The 19413-nt window shown below is 35.0% G+C and overlaps 1 protein-coding gene across 7 annotated transcripts in view; it reads left to right on the top strand.

Moving 5' to 3' along the window:
* The window catches only part of RALGAPA1 (Ral GTPase activating protein catalytic subunit alpha 1), a 228532-nt gene that overhangs the window by 47263 nt on the left and 161856 nt on the right, over nt 1-19413 (top strand). For all 7 annotated transcript variants that reach the window (XR_016392164.1, XM_089907599.1, XM_022570707.3 and 4 more), the window contains exons 4-10: nt 1766-1823; nt 7492-7535; nt 8958-9135; nt 11387-11502; nt 15039-15177; nt 16199-16407; nt 18795-19034. Coding sequence is in view for 6 of the 7 variants with exons in the window: in XM_089907599.1 (XP_089763725.1) it covers nt 1766-1823; nt 7492-7535; nt 8958-9135; nt 11387-11502; nt 15039-15177; nt 16199-16407; nt 18795-19034 (984 nt within the window). In the remaining variant the exon portion in view is untranslated. The remainder of the gene's footprint in view (nt 1-1765; nt 1824-7491; nt 7536-8957; nt 9136-11386; nt 11503-15038; nt 15178-16198; nt 16408-18794; nt 19035-19413) is intronic.

Raw genomic sequence — 19413 nt, 5'->3', positions numbered from 1 at the left:
AACTTTATAATTTCTTCATCATCCTCTTATATGAGAGAGACTAAAGAAGATTATATCAAAAGGAAGATAGAGAAGTGTAAAAACATGCATACCGTTCTTCGAACAGAATAGTATAAAAGCACAAGTTTTGGAAATAGGCATATGGATGTTGGAAACTCCGTTTTTCCTCTTTCTAACCTAAGCACATCACTTAACCCATTTCTTTATTTTTCAAATGAGATCAGTGAACACTCCTTTTAGGATGGTTGTGAGGATTAATGAGATATCATTATATAAAGTGTCTAGTGTTTGGTCCTTATGAACATTCAATTAATGGTGATTCTAAATAATTATAATAGAGCTGCAATAATAACAAACACACAAATGTCATTCAGCAAGCAGATGAGTGTTGAGAACGTAGTTCAGCAGCATAATAAGGCAGCTGTTGAACTAGAATAATCCACACAGGTGCAATATATAAAGGAAAATAAAGACAAAATTTTGAAAGTATTATATGTAAAAAGTGTTTATTCCCAACTTGTGGAAGTCTGTATATGTTAGCTTAACTATAGGGCTCCTGAATCTTAAAATTTTGTTCTCATACCCATAGCCATCATAACATAGAAGTATCTTTGGGTTCACGTGAATTAATTTAGTACAAGTATTTGATAGGATTTTTGTGGAAGCAAAATATTTTCCCTGTAAGATTTATCAAAGTAAGAGAAAGAAATGCTTGGACACCGGGCTTCCCTGGTGGTGCAGTGGTTAAGAATCTGCCTGCCAATGCAGGGGACATGGGTTCAAGTCCTGGTCTGGGAAGATCCCACATGCCGTGGAGCAACTAACCCTGTGTGCCACAACTACTGAGCCTGTGCTCTAGAGCCTGTGAGCCACAACTACTGAGTCTGCATGCCACAACTACTGAAGCCTGGACACCTAGAGCCTGTGCTCCGCAACAAGAGAAGTCACCACTATGAGAAGCCCGCGCACTGCAACAAAGAGTAGACCCCACTTACCACAACTAGAGAAAGCCTGCGTGCAGCAACAAAGACCCAATGCAGTCAGAAGTAAATAAATAAATTTATTTAAAAAAAAAAAAAACTGCTTGGAGAGAAAACTTCACAAATATTAATATCTAAAAGAATTTAAAACATATCAGTAGTATCCACAATGCAGAAATTCTAAGAATAGTAAATGAGCATTTAAAAATATACTACCAAATGTAAAATAGATAGCTAGTGGGAAGCAGCTGCACAGCACAGGGAGATCAGCTCGGTGCTTTGTGACCACCTAGAGGGGTGGGATAGGGAGGGTGGGAGGGAGATGCAAGAGGGAGGAGATATGGGGATGTATGTATACGTATAGCTGATTCACTTTGTTATAAAGCAGAAACTAACACACCATTGTAAAGCAATTATACTCCAATAAAGATGTTAAAAAATATATATATATATTAAAGTTAGTATTTATCCACTAAAGAGAAGTATACTTACTTTTCACATCATAGTAAAAGATAAATTTCATTAATTTCCTGTTCCAGGTCTTTGTTAGTATAGCTTGTTGTTTTCTGGAGTTTTCAAATACTAATCAGTATGCCGGCGCTGAAGTAGTGCCAGTACCATCAGATTAGCTCAAAGACTATTTTGTATTTGTAATACTGTCTTTTATATAAGAAACTCTTAAAGGCTTTGTGTAAGCTCTTTGTTTAATTTTTCACATTGCTCAAGATGAGGACGTGTTACTTGCTTTTCATACTTTTCTTTGTTTTATTCATATTGATTTTTAGAAAATTTTACAACTTCTTCCAGAAAGAATTCATCAGCGATGGCAGTTTCATAGTATTGGTAAGTAATTTAAATATGTATTTCATATTTGAAATAAATGATAATATATGAAAATACTCTTTAATGGGTTGGTCATTATTTGAAATGAGTTCATAGTTTATGCTTTAGTAAAAACAAAGAATACAGAACTAGGCTTCCTGGGAATGTAAGATAAAAACATACATGAAGGATTTCCAATAAAAGTGGCATATTAAATTTCTTTGATCCACCTGTTCATTTACTCTGAATATGTTAGCAATGATGATGAAACTATAAAGCCAAAACAATAAAAGCAGACTCAGCATCGGAATAAACATTCTGTAATCAAAAATGGAAGAGAAGTTAACAAAGTGCCACGTAGAGTGAAAGCCATGGGTTCCAGGTTTGAAAGCAAGCAGTGTATTAATAAAAAAGGAGGGAACTGGGTTTAAGCTTACTGCTTGAAGAGACGAAGTAGAGCTTACCAGATCATGAAATGAAGCTGAAAGGAAAAAGGGGAAAGAAAAAATAAGCAACCTTGCTGTGTATTACTGTGAAAGACCAAGTAGGCAGGAGGTCATAGACTTTATCTTACCAGGAGCTAAGCCAACATGCTTGCTGGCTTGGAGTCTGTTTCTTTAACAATCATAGCATCACCACAGGACTCTTGAGCTCTCATTGCAAGACATTTTTTCCCCCTTGGTTGAAAAAGGAATCTGCAGGTAAGCAATTTCTGGCTTTGGTTCAGTGTCTTAATGATGACAGGGCTGATTGGTAGTGATTCTCATGACGCTTCTCTTGTGGTGAATATACAGATGGCCACCACATCTACATTGTTGAAGTAGAATGTTATAGGCCTTGTATTCATTTGTAAAAATTGTATTTTTTTCTCTTAAAAAAGAGTCATATATTTATTTAGAACCTACAATTCTTAGTTATAGCAAATGAAATTTCTGAGGCTTTGAAACTGTAAGTCATCCCAATTAGCAGTTCTAGAAACAAAAGGAACTCTGGACATGTAGGATGGATATTGATGTAAGGGCTAAAAAACCCACAAAATTCTAAATAATAAAGCCTTTTAGAATAAACTTTTTAGATAAAGCTCAAGACTAAAAATGATGTACCCTTAATACATAAAGAACTCTGGCAACTCATTAATAAGACAAATCAATTTTTTAAATAGGGAAAATATTTGCATAGTTATCACACCAAAGAAGATATGTGAATTGCTAATAATCACATGATAAGGTGCTCAACAGAGTAGTGAAATCCTATTTTTTATTTCATAATCATTAAAATGTCCTTGAAGGTTGTTTCTGGGAAGAAACTTTTTTGAGACAGCTGAACTTCTAAAGTTTATTCTATCTGCTGAGGAATGTAGTCTTCTATTTCTAAATGACCTTTGTGCTATCTGGTTCTCATGATTAATAATATTCTAGTAAATGTCCAACTTGAGACAATACATAAATGGTCACTTTTCTTTGTCACCCAGAGAATCCTAAAACTCTGTTTCCTTTCTTTTTTGTCTTGTATATATAGGAAAATAAATGAGTGACTCTAGTTGATTTTTTAAAAGTAGCTTTTTTGAGGTATAATTTACTTAGATAAAAATCACTCATTTAAATAAATAATTTATTATTTTTTGGTAAATATTTAGAGTCACCACAGTCTAGTTTTAGAACATTGCCATTACCCTAAAATAGTTCTTTGAGCCCATTTACAGTCAGTTGCCTTTACCACCACCAGTCTGCTTTCTGTCTTCAATAAATTTGTCTTTTTTGGACATTTCATGTAAATGAAATCATACAATTTGTAGTAGTTTACATCTGGCCTCCTTCACTTAGCATATTTTTTTTCCATATTATAGCGTATATAAGGATTCCTTTGTATTGTCTAATATTCTGTTGTATGGATATACAATATTTTATTTACTCACCAATTAATGGACATTTGCATTGTTTCTAGTTTATTATAACTTATTTTATTTGTTTTATTGTAGATTCCTTTTGATTTTCTACGTATAGGATCATGTCAACTGCAAATATAGTTTTACTTTAAAATTTTTAATCTGGTGCCTTTAATTTCTTATTTCTTTTTTGTTTATTGTTTCTCTAGTACCACTAGTGAATAAAAGTGGTAAAAGTAGTCATCCTTATATTATTCCTGATGTAAAGGAGAAAGCATTCAGCCTTTCACCATTATGTATGATGTTAGCTATTTTTTTTTTTAATTTTATTTTCACTTTATGTTTGAGGAAACTGAGGCTCAGGGAAGTTAAGTGATTCCTCAGGATCACACATATGTCCTGGCAGAATCTAGATTCAATGCAGAATCCTATTTCACATATAAATAAGTATTTAAGTTCCATCCTGTGTAATTCTCAAACCCTTTGTTTTCTTCTTCAGTGCTTCCTGAAGATCATTCTTCCCTGGCGATGTTAGCTATTTTTATAGATACTGTTTATCAAGTTGAAGTTCTCTTCTATCCTGTTTTGATGAGGGTTTTTTTTTTTTTTTGATGAGGGTTTTGAATCATGCATGGGCGTTGTATTTTGTCAGATGCTTTTTCTTCTATTGACATGATCATAGGCAGCATTATTAGTGGTTTTGTCATTTATTCTATTAATATTGTGTATTTCACGAATTGTTTTTCAAATGTTAAACCAACTTTGCATCCCTGAGATAAATCCCAATTGGTTACCATTTCTATATAGTCTTTTTATTATATTGCTAATTTTAGTTTGCTAATAATTTATTAAAGATTTTTGCCTCTATGTTTATGAGGGATATTGAACACTGTAGTGTTCTTTTGTGAGGTCTTTGTCTGGCTTTATTATGAAGATAATAATAGCCATGTACATAGATTGGGAAGTGTTCCCTCCTTTATTTTCTGAAAGAGTTTGTGAACAATTGATACTACATCGTTTTAAAATATTTGATAGAATTCACATGTAAAGCCATTTAGAGTTGGGCTTTTCTTTGTGTGGAGATTTGTAATTGCTACTTTATATTCCTTTTTTGAGTCAGTTTGGATAATTTGTATCTTTCTAGGAATTTGTCTATTTCATTAACACTGCCTAATTTGTTGGTGTAAAGTTGTTCAAGTTACTCTTTTATAATAATCCTTTTCATTCCTATAGGGTCAGTAGTGATGTCCCCTCTTTCATTTCTGAATTTGGTAATTTGTGTCTCTTTTATTTTATTGACTTGTCTAGCTAAGCATTTGTCATTAATGTTGGTCATTTCAAAGAACTAACTTTGGTATTGTTGATTTTCTCTAGTCTTTTTCTGCTTCCTATTTCATTGATTTCCATTCTAATCTTTTATATTTTAAAAAATCTTGCTTGCTTTGGGTTTAATTTCCTTGTCTATATGTATTTTCTTAAGGTGGAAGTCTAGAATATTAATACCTTTCTTCTTTTCTGATATAGGCATCCAAGGCAACAAACTTCCCTGTAAGCTTTGCTTTTAGCTTATCCCATAAGCTTTAGTATGTTGTGTTTTCATTTTTATTCAGTTGAAAATATTTTTTTGATGTCCCTTTTGGTCTCTTTGATCCATAACTTATTTAAGAGTGTCTTTGTTTTTTAAATTTTCAAATATTTGATGGTATCACAGATTTCTTTCTGTTGTGATTTCTAACTTAATTCCTTTGTGGCCAGAAAATATGCTTTATATGATCATAATCTTTAAAAAATTTTTGAGACATTTCATGGCCCAGAATATGGTCTCTCCTGGAGAATGTTCCAGTATGCTTGAGAATGTGTATTCCATAGTCATTTTAAATATTAGATTAATTTATGACAATGAAGTGATTATTGAAGAACAAGAAAGAACTCGAAAAAATGGAATCTTATACATTATTCATGGATGATAGGCTTGATGGTATAAAGATAACAGTTCTCATCCAGAATTCCTGTAGTGACTTTTTATTGTAGCCCAACAAGTTCATCCTAAAATTTATATGGAAAATCAAAGCCAAAGCAACTTGGAAGAATAACAAATGGGAGAGAGAAGATGGTGTTGTTGAATATTACTATAACCAATAACAAGATGTATTATAAAGTTATAATATTAATAATTAAGACAGTATCATTGGTATGACAGAGATGGACAAGTGGACTAATGGAAAAGGACATTAAGGCCAGCCAAAGACCTAGGCTTATATATGGAAACTTGAAATATGATTGAGACAGCATTTCATTTCATTATAAAATCTGAAAAGGTACTGCAGTTGGTTGGGGAGGGGAAATTCTGTTATTGCCACACACAGAAATAAATTTCTGATGGATTTCAGGACTTAAATGTGAAAAACAACACTTTAAAACTTTTTGATGAGACTCTTTGGTTTATCTTCATAACTTTAAAGTAGGGAAGTATTTCTTTAGACACAGTAAGTACACATAAAGAAAAAACATTGGTGAATTGACTATATTAAAATTTAAAAATTTTGTACGTCAGACGATACTACCATCCCAGTCAAGAATACATTTCCAATTCATAGACCTGACATAGAATTAGTAGCCAGTATGTGTAAGGAACTCTTATATTAAACAAAACAAAACAAAATAACCCAGTTTAAAAATATACAAAGGATATGACAGGCAATTTGCAGAAACTTGAGCAGCCAAATGAAAAAATGTTCAGTGTCATTAGGAAACATCAAATGACATTACTGAGATATGTAACACTCAGACTGGCAAATATTAGAGCATCTACCAGTGTTTTGTGTTGCCAACAATGTGTTATCACAGTAATCTCATACGCTTCTATATATGTAAATATATATATTATATATGTATTTCATACATATAAATATATGTTATATATATAATCCTGATGTTACTAGAAAGAATAAAAATGCAAGATTAGGACAAATAGCTGTGGAGGAAATTTTGTTACTGGTATAAGTTTTAAACATAGAAACTAATTCCAAATATTTTATGGATTTATAAATAAGTAGTAATAACATAAAATATTTTTGGAAATAATTAATACCAAAATCTGGATAATGGTTTCCTCTGGGGAAGGAAGGAGGAAAATGACTCAGGATGGGTTCACAGGTGGCTTCAATGATGCTTGTAGTGTTACATGAAACCTTATAGATAATGTAAATAAGTGAAATTTTGAAATTATAGGAAACATGGGACTGTGTTTAGGTTTGTTCAGCCCAAATGGTGGACATCTGGATGTCTGTGAATGTTATTTCATTATTTTATTGTAGATTTGAAGTATTGTATAATTCAAAAGAAAAAGGACTATTAAAGATCGTTTTGAGTATTTTGAAAAGGAAAATTAGTACAATGGAAATATTTGCTAAGAAATACTAGAGTTATAGATGTTCATGTGGTTAACTAAATGGAAATTTTTACAGTGGTTTTTATTTCTATTAGTGATGGAGAAATTATTTAATTATATTCTTAGTCTAAGTAAAAGATACATGTAGATTGTTGTCTTACATGCAATTTTGGGTTTAGGGTTTGTTTTGATAGGATAAATCATGTTTAATTGCAATAAACCATGTGTTAAAAAAGGTGACTTTTTATATGCCCTTCTGTCCCAAGATTATGGCTAGAGGGATGTTCAGGTCACCAAGAATAATTTGGAGGTTGCCAAGGACTTGTTTTTAAAGTGTTTTCAAGTCTGACCGAGAACTCTGACATTTAGAAACAAGTAAGATATGAATGTTTAAAATCATGTTTTCTTTTCAGGATTGATTTTAAAGAAACTACTACACACAGGAAACTCCTTGAAGGTATAATTTAATTATATTTCTTTTCTATGGCTTTTTAGGAACTGAGTAAAGCATTCAGTCAATTGCTATACTGCCTACATCAACGTTTTCCTAAATAATTTTGAATAATCTTCAGTTCCCTTAATCGAAGTGAATTCAATTAAAAAACAGCAATATAGTCAGTACGCATGAGGCTGACCAGGCTATTGAAAAACTTTTGTAGTTTTGCCACTGCATGGACTCATTCAGCAGAAATACAGTCACCTCTCCATATCCATGGGTTCCACATCCATGCCATCCATGCCAGTTCCATGTAAGGGACTTCAGCGTCTGCTGATTTTGGTATCCATAGTGGGGGAGGTCCTGGAAGCAACACCCCCCTAGATACTGAGGGATGACTGTACTTTGCTCTGTGGTCCCCAGAAGACAAAAATTATTTAGCCATTCAACAAATTATTATTCATTTTATCATAGCTGTTGTTAGATGTAGAGGGAAGTAGGGCATCTATTAAAAAATGGTTTTGTTTTTTTTCCCCCCCTTTTCATTATCTCATTGTGCTGTGGTAAGAAAAGCTACCCAGTCCAAAAGCATCTTGGTATAGGTTGGATAAAAGGCTCATATAGTAGGTACTTTTGGTGTCAAGGCTTGGGTATAGCAGTACATAAGGGATAAGATTTCCTACATCTTTGTCCTGTTTCTAACTAAACTGTGAGGGTGGCAGCAGTTGAATAGCTTTGGCAGTGGCTGTTTGCAAAGCTACCAGTGAGGTTAGGTTACTGAAGAACCTTGTGTTTTACTGGGAAATTTGAAGTTTCTTCTATTTTCTCCTCTTCTCTTCCTGGAAGAGCATTCCCTTGATTTAAATATGTATTTTCTGTGTATGGGGCATTGTTCTAATTGCTTAAAAATACAGTAATAGGCCAGAATTCCTGCTTTGCCCTTTGGAAGCAAATTAAGTACATGAGATAATTTCAGACTGATAATCTTTTTAAGGTCAAGAGCATTGAGTTAGCAGTGTATCAGGATCCCCATGACCATTCCTCCTTTTACCAAACTCATTATAGCGAGGAATAGTCATTGCCCTCTCTCCTTGCTTCTTAGATTAGAGTGGTGATGATGGGAAGGAGGGAAGTAAATAAGAAGGAGATGATTTTGACTTTTTACAAATGGAAATTATAGCATAAATAGATTACCTGATGGCTTTAAATAGTTAGAGACCAAGTTATTTTGTTCAAAATCCATAAATTTAGATTTATAAATCATGAGGGTTCAGTAAATTGTCATGGTTATAATTCTCTCTCTATCTCCCTCCTTCCTTCCTTTTCTTCCTCTCCTTTGCAGAGTATCATTCGGTAATCATCTTCTAGAGAATTTTGGCCTGAAAGGAACAAAGTATTTCCATTTTAAATAAAAATACTGTTTTTCATTTTATTTCATTTTAGATTAGGCGGGAAGGTGTTCGTCTTTTCTTATTATGGTTGCAAGCTCTTCAGAATAACTGTAGCAAAGAACAGCTTTGGATGTTTTCATGTTTAATCCCTGGATTTTCAGCACCACAATCTGAATATGGACCTCGAACTTTAGATAATCTCATTAATCCTCCACTCAACCTTCAAGAAAGTAAGAGTCATAAGATCTTTTCCATCATTAATTTAAAAATGTCTGTGTAGTTTGTAATAGATATTTTTAAATGTCTGTACCTTTTAAAACAAAATTATTTTATTTATTTATTTTTGGCTGCATTGGGTCTTTGTTGCTGCGCGTGGGCTTTCTCTAGTTGTGTCGAGCGGGGGCTACTCTTCATTGCGGTGGCTTCTCTTTTTGGGGAGCACGAGCTCTACGCACACAGGCTTCAGTAGTTGTGGCACGCAGACTCAGTAGTTGTGGCTCGTGGGTTCTAGAGCACAGGCTCAGTAGTTGTGGTGCATGGGCTTAGTTGCTCCACGACATGTTGGATCTTCCCGGACCAGGGCTCAAACCCATGTCCCCTGCATTGGCAGGTGAATTCTTAACCACTGCGCCACCAGGGAAGTCCCTGTACATTTTTAACTGAATAATCCAAGGCCAGGTTTTTAAATGTAGGTTTTATAAAACCAAACTCACAGATACAGAGAAGGGATTGGTGGTTGCCAGAGGGGTGGGGGGTAGGAGTTGAGGGTGGGCAAAATGGGTGAAGGGGATCAAGAGGTACAAACTTCTAGTCATAAAATAAATAAGTCACAGGGATGTAATGTACAGCATGGGGACTGTAGTTGATAATATTTTGCAACTTTGAAAGTTGCTAAGAAAATACATATTAGAAGTTCTTATCACAAGAAACATTTTTTTTTGTAATTTTGTATGGTCACAGATTGGGGTGATCATTTTGCAGTGCATACAAATGTTGAATCATTATGTCATATGCCTGAAACTTGTATAATGTATGTAAATTACACTTCAGTAAAAAAGTAAATAAATAAAAATTTAAAAAATAACACGTAGGTTTTATCAACCAGGTATAATGAGACCAACAGATCAGGAGGTGATTGCCATTAAAAAGATAGTTTGTTACTTATGTTCCCAGGAGGAGCGGGTGTGCCACACCAGGGAGGGTGGCCACACAGGGAAGCACCAGGGTTAGGCGTGGCGGGGACTTGAGGGTAGGGGTGGGTATCATGGGCAAGAGCCCTTTTGTGGTTTCTGCAGGCGGGAATGTGTGAAGCAGGGTGAGCAAGTTGAAAACTGGCTAATTTGGATAATTTTAGCAGGCTCTGGGGCATAGGGGTTGTCTCTGGTTGTCTGGTACTTAGCCCTGGGGGTCATTAGGTTAGGGAACTAGTAAGTAACCCTGAGTGTGAGAGCCCAGCAGAGGAAGTGGAAGAGATATGGGCTCCGGGTTGTTTGCTTTGCATATGAAAGGCAAACTCTCTGGCCCATAGTTTTCTCTAGGAATTAGCTAGCTCTGGGAGGGGCTTTCTCACTAGGACCTGCAAGACCCCTGATATCAAAGTATTAGAAACATGTTTAATACAGGCCATTTTACATTTATCTTTAATTTTGAATTTTCATGTATCAGCTTGTATCCTTGAGTTAATTTGGATGTACATTGACATACAAGTATGTTTTACTTTGTGCAAAGAGGACTAAAAAATATCCATCTCTTTGGGCTTAATTACTTGGCTGCTGTTTACTGGGAAATAGGTTTAGGGACCTGCCTATGCTAAACCAGGTACTGATTGTGTTGCCTGGGAAATATTTAAGAAAATTTAGCTAGTTGTGGGTTGATTTTCTTGAATTTGCTTTTGTTATAATCAATGTTTTTGAATATGTGAAAAGTTTAAAAATGTGAAAGTTTCTTATTTTACAAGTGGGCTTTCATAATCAAGAAACTAAGATGCTAACTTCTCTTTCTTTTTGAGAGGGAATTAGTATTTCATCCTTTGAATAAAGGGGCTACCTTAAAGAGTAAGCATGGTCATTACCTAGAGTAATCAGGTTGTTCTTTAATTGATGAATAAGCACATTATTATTAATGTTTCTCATCATATTTATGGAATTTTGTAGTGGACACTCTTAATCTGAATTTTAAAATATCACGAGCAATTCTTTTTCAGGTGAGACATTATTCACTCTTAATCCCTCAATATCTGTCCATCCCTGTGTCACATTTCCTTGATCAAGGGTTCATGAAACAGTTGATTATTAAAGTTTATGGTTTTTGTGATGGGCTATCAGGATGACCTCAGATTTATTTCAAATTTCAATCATCAGAATGTTTTCAGGCAGTATTCTTTGCTTATCTGTTTTGTAGTTAAATTTTATTTGGGCCATATTATCATATTGTTAAATTTGTTTTGTAATTATACTAAACTTTTCTTTTGTCTTCGGATAGCTCAAGTCACTATAGAAGAAATCACTCCGCTTGTCCCCCCACAATCAGGAGATAAAGGACAAGAAGATCTAACGAGCTATTTTCTTGAAGCACTTTTAAAATATATAGTAATTCAGGTATGTGTCATCTTCTTTTATATCACCCTCCTTACTATCCTGTGGGTAATTCATTTTTCCCCCTCTTACCATTATTCTGTCACAGTAGATATTTGCTTATTTTCCTGAAGGAGAAGTAACAAATTTTTACTTTTTTTTTTAAGTAAATAAATTTATTTATTTTTGGCTGTGTTGGGTCTTCGTTGCTGTGCACGGGCTTTCTCTGGTTGCAGCGAGCAGGGGCTACTCTGTTGCGGTGCGTGGGCTTCTTATTGTAGTGGCTTCTTTTGTTGTGGAGCACGGGCTCTAGGCGCGTGGGCTCAGTAGCTGTGGCACACAGACTTAGTTGCTGTGCGACATGTCCCAAACCCATGTTCCCTGCATTGGCGGGCAGATTCTTAACCACTGCGCAACCAGGGAAGTCACAGATTTTTACTTTTGAAAATAGATGTTAGTATACCCTTACTGAAATAAAAATCACTGGAGAGATTATGGACCTCTTAGAAAGGGAGCTGAAGAGAGAAATTTTTATAGTAGACTCTTTATGTGTATATACCTTCTTATGTGAGCCAGTTGGATTTACTTTCTAATCTTTTCATTTATAATCAGCAGCTATGGTACTTTAAATGAAAAACTGTTTGATTTAGGGATCAATCTGCCTAGAGGCAGCAACTGGGGAGGTGGACTAAGGGTGAGTTGGGGGATGGGGGAATGTAATTTACATTTAATCGTACTTGTACTTTTAAAATTTATAGGTGCATGTAGTTTGGTTTTTTTTTTTTGTTTTAAAGACTTATTTATTTATTATTTATTTATTTATTTATTGGCTGCATTGGGTCTTAGTTCTGGCACAAGGGATCTTCGTTGAGGCATGCAGGATGTTTCGTTGCGGTGCACGGGCTTCTCTCTAGTTGCAGCGTGAGGGTTTTTTTCCTTTCCCTAGTTGTGGTGCACAGGCTCCAGGGCATGTGGGCTCTGTAGTTTGCAGCTCGTGGGTTCTCTAGTTGAGGCGTGCAAGTCAGTAATTGTGGCATGCAGGCTTATATGCCCTGCGGCATGTGGGATCTTAGTTCCCTGACCAGGTTTCGAACCCATGTCCCTTGCATTGTAAGGCAGATTCTTTACCACTGGACCACCAGGGAAGTCCTTAGGTGCATGTATTTTGTAAGGTAACCTATTCATCTCTATATATGAAATGTGAATATCCTTATTGATGAAAAAACTTTTAGCATATATACATTTCTTGTAACTGTTCCAAACACAAAACTTCCTTGTGCCTCAGAAACAAACATTATGAAATTAATTTGGATCCTGAACGAGATTGCCAGGGTTTAAATACTGACTCTACATCTTACTGATAATGTGACTTTTGGCAAATTACTTAACCTCTCTGTGCTTAAGGTAGAGATAAAAAATAATACCTATCCCATTTTGGTGTTTGGGGCTTAAGTAATTAGTGCGTAGTACTTAGTGTAAGGTCGGATCTTAACAAACGGCACCACGAAACAGAGGAAAGCTTCAAGTGAGCTTTATTAGGGAGTGCTCCCGGGCGAGGTTCACTGGTCCGAGAGAAAGGTGGCCAGAGAAGTCGCAACCGGGTGAGGGTTGGGCAAGATTTTATATGGGAAGAAGGGAAAGGGGTGTGGTGAATCTGGGAGGGTGCAGGGTATTCCTTATTTGGTGGTCTTTTCGGGTATCCTGGGGGACCGTTAGTCCCGCCCCTCGAAAGTCAGGAAGGCTGGGCTGGTTTCAAAGTCCCCAGGTCAGTTCCTGGAACTGGGTGGTCCGGAATGTCTCCAGGGCAGTTTCTGGAACTGGGTGGTCCGGAGAATTTCGTTCTGATGCAAACTGTGAATCTGATTGTGTTTCCCTGCCTCTGGCCAGTTGGCCTTACACTTAGAATAAACAAGTGCATGACGTATAGTAAGTATTCAGTGGTGGGTAGTTATTGTTACTATGATTATTACCAGTTTTTCTTTAAAAAAAAAACTTTTGTACTTCATGTGGATTTTTAAACTTGTTTTACTGGTTTATTGAGATACATTTGACATACAGTAAACTGTAATGTTTGAAAAGTACAATTTGATAAATTTTATTACATGTATACAACCATGAAACCATCACTACAATCAAGATAATGAACATATCTATCACCCCTAAAAGTTCTCAGATCCCTTTGTAATCCACCCTTCTCTACCTGCCCCGCCCCCCATCATCCCATCCCCAGGCAACTTCAGTCTGATTGCTTTCACTGTCATTTGCATTTTCTGATAAATGGAATTGTATGGTACCTCCTTTTTTTTTTTTTTTTGGTTTGGCTTCTCTTTTTTTTCAGCATAATTATTTTAAAAATCATATTATTGTATGTATCAATAGTTTGGTCCCTTTTATTGCTGAGTAGCTTTTCATTGTATGGATGTACTATGATGTGTTATCCAGTCACCTGTTGATGGTAATGTGAGTTGTTTCCAGTTTTTGGCTATTACAAATAAAACTGGTATGAATATTGGTAAACAAGTCTTTGTGTCAATATAAATTTCTTTTCCCTTGGGTAATGGAATGGCTGGGTTGTATGGTAGGCATATTTTGACTTTTTAAGACACTGCCAAATAGTTTTCCAAATGGTTGTAGCTGGTGGTATTCCACCAGCAATGTATGAGACTTAAAGTTGCCTCATATCCTCACCAACAGTTGATATGGTCAGTCTGTAATTTTAGCCATTCTAAAGTTAGTGTGTAGTAGTAGCTCACTGTGGTACACTCTGGGCCTTTACTATCCCCCTACTTACATATCTTCCTCACCCTACTGGAATGTTCACACCCTGTATTTTACAACTGTGTCCCCTCTTGTTTACTCCCCTCTACACTTACGGATACTGTCCTCACCCCTCTCAGGCTCTGAGTCCCCACTGGGCTACTGCCTCTGTTATACCCCCTTCATGGATGCCTCCTGTGGTCAGCCTCTGATCACCTGCACTTGACTGCCACTGTTTCATACCTTCTCTTCCTTCCTCTCACATATGCCTATTTTGTATGACTTTTAGGCTGAATTATTCAGGAAGTGGGAAAGAACATTAGCAGCATTGTCAGTAGTAGAGCCGAGTTTTAAGTCAACTTTGACAGTTTTGCAGAGCACATTTTAACTTACAAGATTTTTGAAAGATAACATGTATCCTTGACCTTTGAACAATATAGGTCCACTTATACACAGATTTTTTTTCAATGAATATGATCTACAGTACTACACAATCCACTGTTGGTTGAATCTGCAGATACGGAGGGCCGACTGTAAAGTTACATGTGGAGTTTCAAGTGCACGCACAGGGTCAGCACCCCAACCCCTGAGTTATTCAAGGGTCAACTGTATAATGCATTTGCATGGCACTAGACCACTTTTTGTATGTACATATATATATGTACATACACATATATATTTAGCTATATATCTTTGCAGTGTAACAGTTTAATTTATTGCTTAAGTAACCTTTTACAAGCTTGTTTATAACAGCTCATAATTTCTTTCTCTTGGAATGATTCTAATTGTTTGTTTAATTTTAGGTAAAAAGTTTAGAATGGAAGAACAAAGAAAACCAAGAAAGAGGATTTTCATTTTTATTTTCACATTTTAAGAAATATTACTTGCCTTATATTTTTCCAAACATCTGTAAGGAGAATAGTTTATATCATCCTGTACTTGGTAGGTAGTCTTTGGAATTTTCTAAAATATTACACATAAGAGTAAAACATTCCTCAGTGTAAAGTTAGCATTTGTTACCTGCAGAAAACTGATAACATTTAATTTATATTGATTAATTGGAGATATTATACCGTGATTCATACTGAAAGTGCAGTTTTATTAGTAGAAAGTTTTCATTGAGAGTGAAGAGATTTTTTAAAAACTTAGTCTCTGGATATCACCTACTGGAGAAGTTAGCCTACCAGAAATATTTATGATTATAAATTAAACTTAATTCTAATGTTTGGTATGATCTTTTAACCATGTTATAAATATTTTCAAAGGTCCCTCTGGGTTCAATTTCTATGGCTTTTGCAAATTCTGTGTGAATAATTACATTGTCGTATAGTCTGATCATATCTTGTCCAGTATTTAGTGACTGTGCCAAAGTGTCTGTTGGAATCTTGAAGCTATAGCCTCAAGGACAGCCCTGGGTTAGAAGTAGACCTCTGCCATGTATAGAAGGTATTGACAGCCTGTATGTGGAAGTGTCCTCTTTGCACAAAGATGTTTCTGTTTTAAGCTCCGCCAAGATTAGGCAGCTAACAAGCTTAGGCAAAGCCATTAGGGCTAGTAGAAATGATTTAAATTAGAGTAGCAAACCTTTACCATTGGGAACAATATTTGCTTTAAAAATAATTTTGCTGTAAAAATTCTCATACTTTGTATGATGTCAAAATATGTGTTTCAGTCTTAGGTTAATTGAAGTAAGGTCTCATTAATTTTAAATGGCTCTGGAAGTTTCTTTGTACTTTGAATGATTTTTTAGTGATATTTTGCAAAAAGACATGTTTCCATATATCAGCTGTATATGGTTCAGTCTTCTAGATCCCATGCTAATATCTAGCAAATTATTTTAAAATGTACAAATTCTGTTTCTTAAACCAGAACATTATCACAGTGTTTTCTCAAATATTTAAAAACATAGATTTATCTAAGCATAATTCCTTTCTTATTTTGGTTTTCATTTTATTTTGCATAGATATCCCACAGATGAGACCAAAGCCACATTATGTCATGATAAAGAAGGATGCTGAAACCAATGAAGCAATCTATTGTACAAAGGAGCCTTTCATTAAGGCTCGTGTTATTGTCATTCGTTGGCTGGTTTCATTCTGGCTGGAGCCAAAGCCACATACAGGACCTCATATTCCTGGGATGGAAGGTGAAGTCTTGCCAAAGAATATTCAGGTAATACACACATAGAGTAAGCTTTTTTTTATATATAAATTTATTTATTTTATTTATTTATTTTTGTCTGTGTTGGGTCTTCATTGCTGTGCGTGGGCTTTCTGTAGTTGCGGTGAGCGGGGGGCTACTCTTTGTTGCGGTGTGCGGGCTTCTCATTGCAGTGGCTTCTCTTGTTGCGGAGCACAGGCTCCAGGCGTGAGGGCTTCAGTAGTTGCAGCACGCAGGCTCAGTAGTTGTAGCTTACGGGCTCTAGAGAACAGGCTCAGTAGTTGCGGCGCATGGGCTTAGTTGCTCCGCAGCTTGTGGGATCTTCCCGGACCAGAGATTGAACCCATGTCCCCTGCACTGGCAGGCGGATTCTTAACCACTGTGCCACCAGGGAAGCCCTAGAGTAAGCTTCTTAAAGTTAAACATGGCTTTAGGGATTTGTCTGCTGATTTCAGTTGCCTTAGTTGTAGAACACATTTAAAACAAATAATAATGATATTTTCTTTGTATAAGTGTATTTTATAAATCCGAATTTTAACAATTATTATAGAACCAATAGTTTTCTTAATAAAAAAATAAAACCTGTAAGGTATAGAAGATAATTTCAGTCACATACAAGTCTCAGCTTATTTCTATATTTTGTTAATTGTAGAGTACTAAAAACATCCTGAATTGTACAAATAAAAATATTCTGAATTGTGCAAATTCTTGAAGTTGGAAACAATTTGCAATCAAATGACCTTCAGAGTTCATTTTAGATTTCTAGGTATTCGCAGAGTGCTGTTTTAAAGTCCTGTCTCCATCTCATGTCACCTCTTTTCACGAAGAACACTGACTCTAGAAATGCAATGTAAAGTTACACAGCTGTACAATGGAAGGACTAATATTTAAAATTCTGTTATTTTTAATTAACCCATTTCCCCTTTTTTCACACTTCTTTTTCACTTTCCTCTCCTCTCTCAATGTGTGTTTTTTCCTGAAATTGTCTATATTGCAGAGTTTTAAAAATTATTTTTGTTTTCCTTTTCTTGGATTTCCTCATTTAGTTTTAAAAATATTTTATATGTGTGTGCTTTTTATACAACTTCTTAAATCCTTTAAAAATTAAGTGGCGGTATAAAGTGTGTTCATAAGTGTTCAGAAAATTTGACTTATATTCCCCCTGGCCTTTTATTTATCTGTAGCAGATTATGTGATGTGTTTTCCTCAAAATGTTGTTCTAGGTTCTCTACAAAGAATTTTTAAATGTAGAAACTCTCAAGCAGAACTATTTTATCTGATCCCAGAGCTCAGTAAACTAAAAATTAGAGATTTTTTTAAATTGGGGAGCATATTTGAGATCATTTACATACTTAAACTCTTTTATTTTATAGGTGACAAAACTGTGACCAAATATTGAATAATGTACCAGAAAGTAATTTATCATACCACAGAATAGTGCTACTCCTATCATATCATGGTAGTAATTTCTTTATTACTGCCTTAAGCCTTTAACTTTTTCTCTAGGCTTAGCCGTCATCTTCAGTCATAGTGAAAATTGTTATTAGAATGTAGAGTTTTCTAATATGTATTTTATTTTAGCTTAACTTCTAATTTTTCTGTCATAATTTTTCTTCTATTTCTTTTTTTAAAATAAATAAATTTATTTATTTATTTATTTGTGGCTGTGTTGGGTCTTCATTGCTGTTCACAGGCTTTCTGTAGTTGTAGAGAGCAGGGGCTACTCTTTATTGCAGTGCGTGGGCTTCTTATTGCAGTGGCTTCTCTTTTCGTGGAGCACGAGCTCTAGGTATGCAGGCTTCAGTAGTTGTGGCATGTAGGCTCAGTAATTGTGGTGCGTGGGCTCTAGGGCACAGGCTCAGTAGTTGTGGCGCATGGGCTTAGTTGCTCCGTGACATGTGGGATCTTCCTGGACCAGGGATCAGACCCGTGTCCCCTGCATTGGCAGGGCAGATTCTTAACTACTGTGCCACCAGGGAAGTCCTCCTTTGTATAATTTTTGTCTAAGGTAAAATAGAGATGAATTTACACATTAAAACTTACTGAATAAATATTCCAGAATTAAGGTATTTATTTATTATTGATGAGCTGAGCTGACTCCATTTGGCATTATTCTTTTACCCAGTTTAATTAGTAACTTGTTTGTTCTGCAAACATACTGAAAAATAAACTTAATTGAATAGATGATTAGTGAGTATCACTATATCACTTAGATACTAAGTTATTTCATTGCCATTTAACTATTTAGAACAGATTCTAAATGAAACTCTATGCATAGATTTTAAACAGTGCTGTAAGTTACTTATAGAATGCTTTGGATTTTGTCAGTATTTGCTATTTGAAGACAGAATATTGATTTAAATGGTTATGATATTCTCCCCTTTTTGTTTTTATTTTAGAGAGCAGCTGCTAGTTTGGTATCCAGAGAAGAAAACAAAAATGATAATGCCGATAAAGCAGATAGAACTACAGAACCCGAGCAGTCTCATTCCAACACAAGCACTCTCACGGAGCGAGAACCTAGCTCTTCTAGTCTCTGTAGTATTGATGAAGAACATCTCACAGACATTGAAATAGTTCGCAGAGTTTTTTCTTCTAAAAGAAGTAATGTAAACTTTGTCACAGAGATATTTCGTCAGGTAAAATACCTCTCAGTATTTTTAATTTGTAATATAGACTTTTGCTTTTAATATTGAATATACTGACTTTAAGCTATTTAAAATTTATTCTTCATGGAAATGTTTTTTAAAGTTCATATTTAGTTTTTTGGTTTATTACATCTAATTCTTTAATATTTTCAGTTATTTATATTTTTAGTTTATGGTAACTTTAGTTTAATAATTATCCCCTCCCCTCCAATATTCCTTCTGTTATCAGAATAATTTTCTTAGTGACTCACTTTGTGGCTTGAAACTTTTATTCCTACCATTTGATTAATAAATTATAGAAAAATTGTTACCTTTCACTCTAAAATCAATAAAAAGTGGTTTATGAATATAAGAAGCGATGTTTTCATTG

Source organism: Delphinapterus leucas, chromosome 2 (genome assembly GCF_059928025.1).
Source record: "Delphinapterus leucas isolate spDelLeu-1000000601 "Yukka" chromosome 2, BTC_Dleu_Yukka2, whole genome shotgun sequence".
NCBI classification, from domain to species: Eukaryota; Metazoa; Chordata; class Mammalia; order Artiodactyla; family Monodontidae; genus Delphinapterus; species Delphinapterus leucas.
Note: the sequence above shows the minus strand (reverse complement) of the source record. Positions and strands in the feature narration are given on the sequence as shown.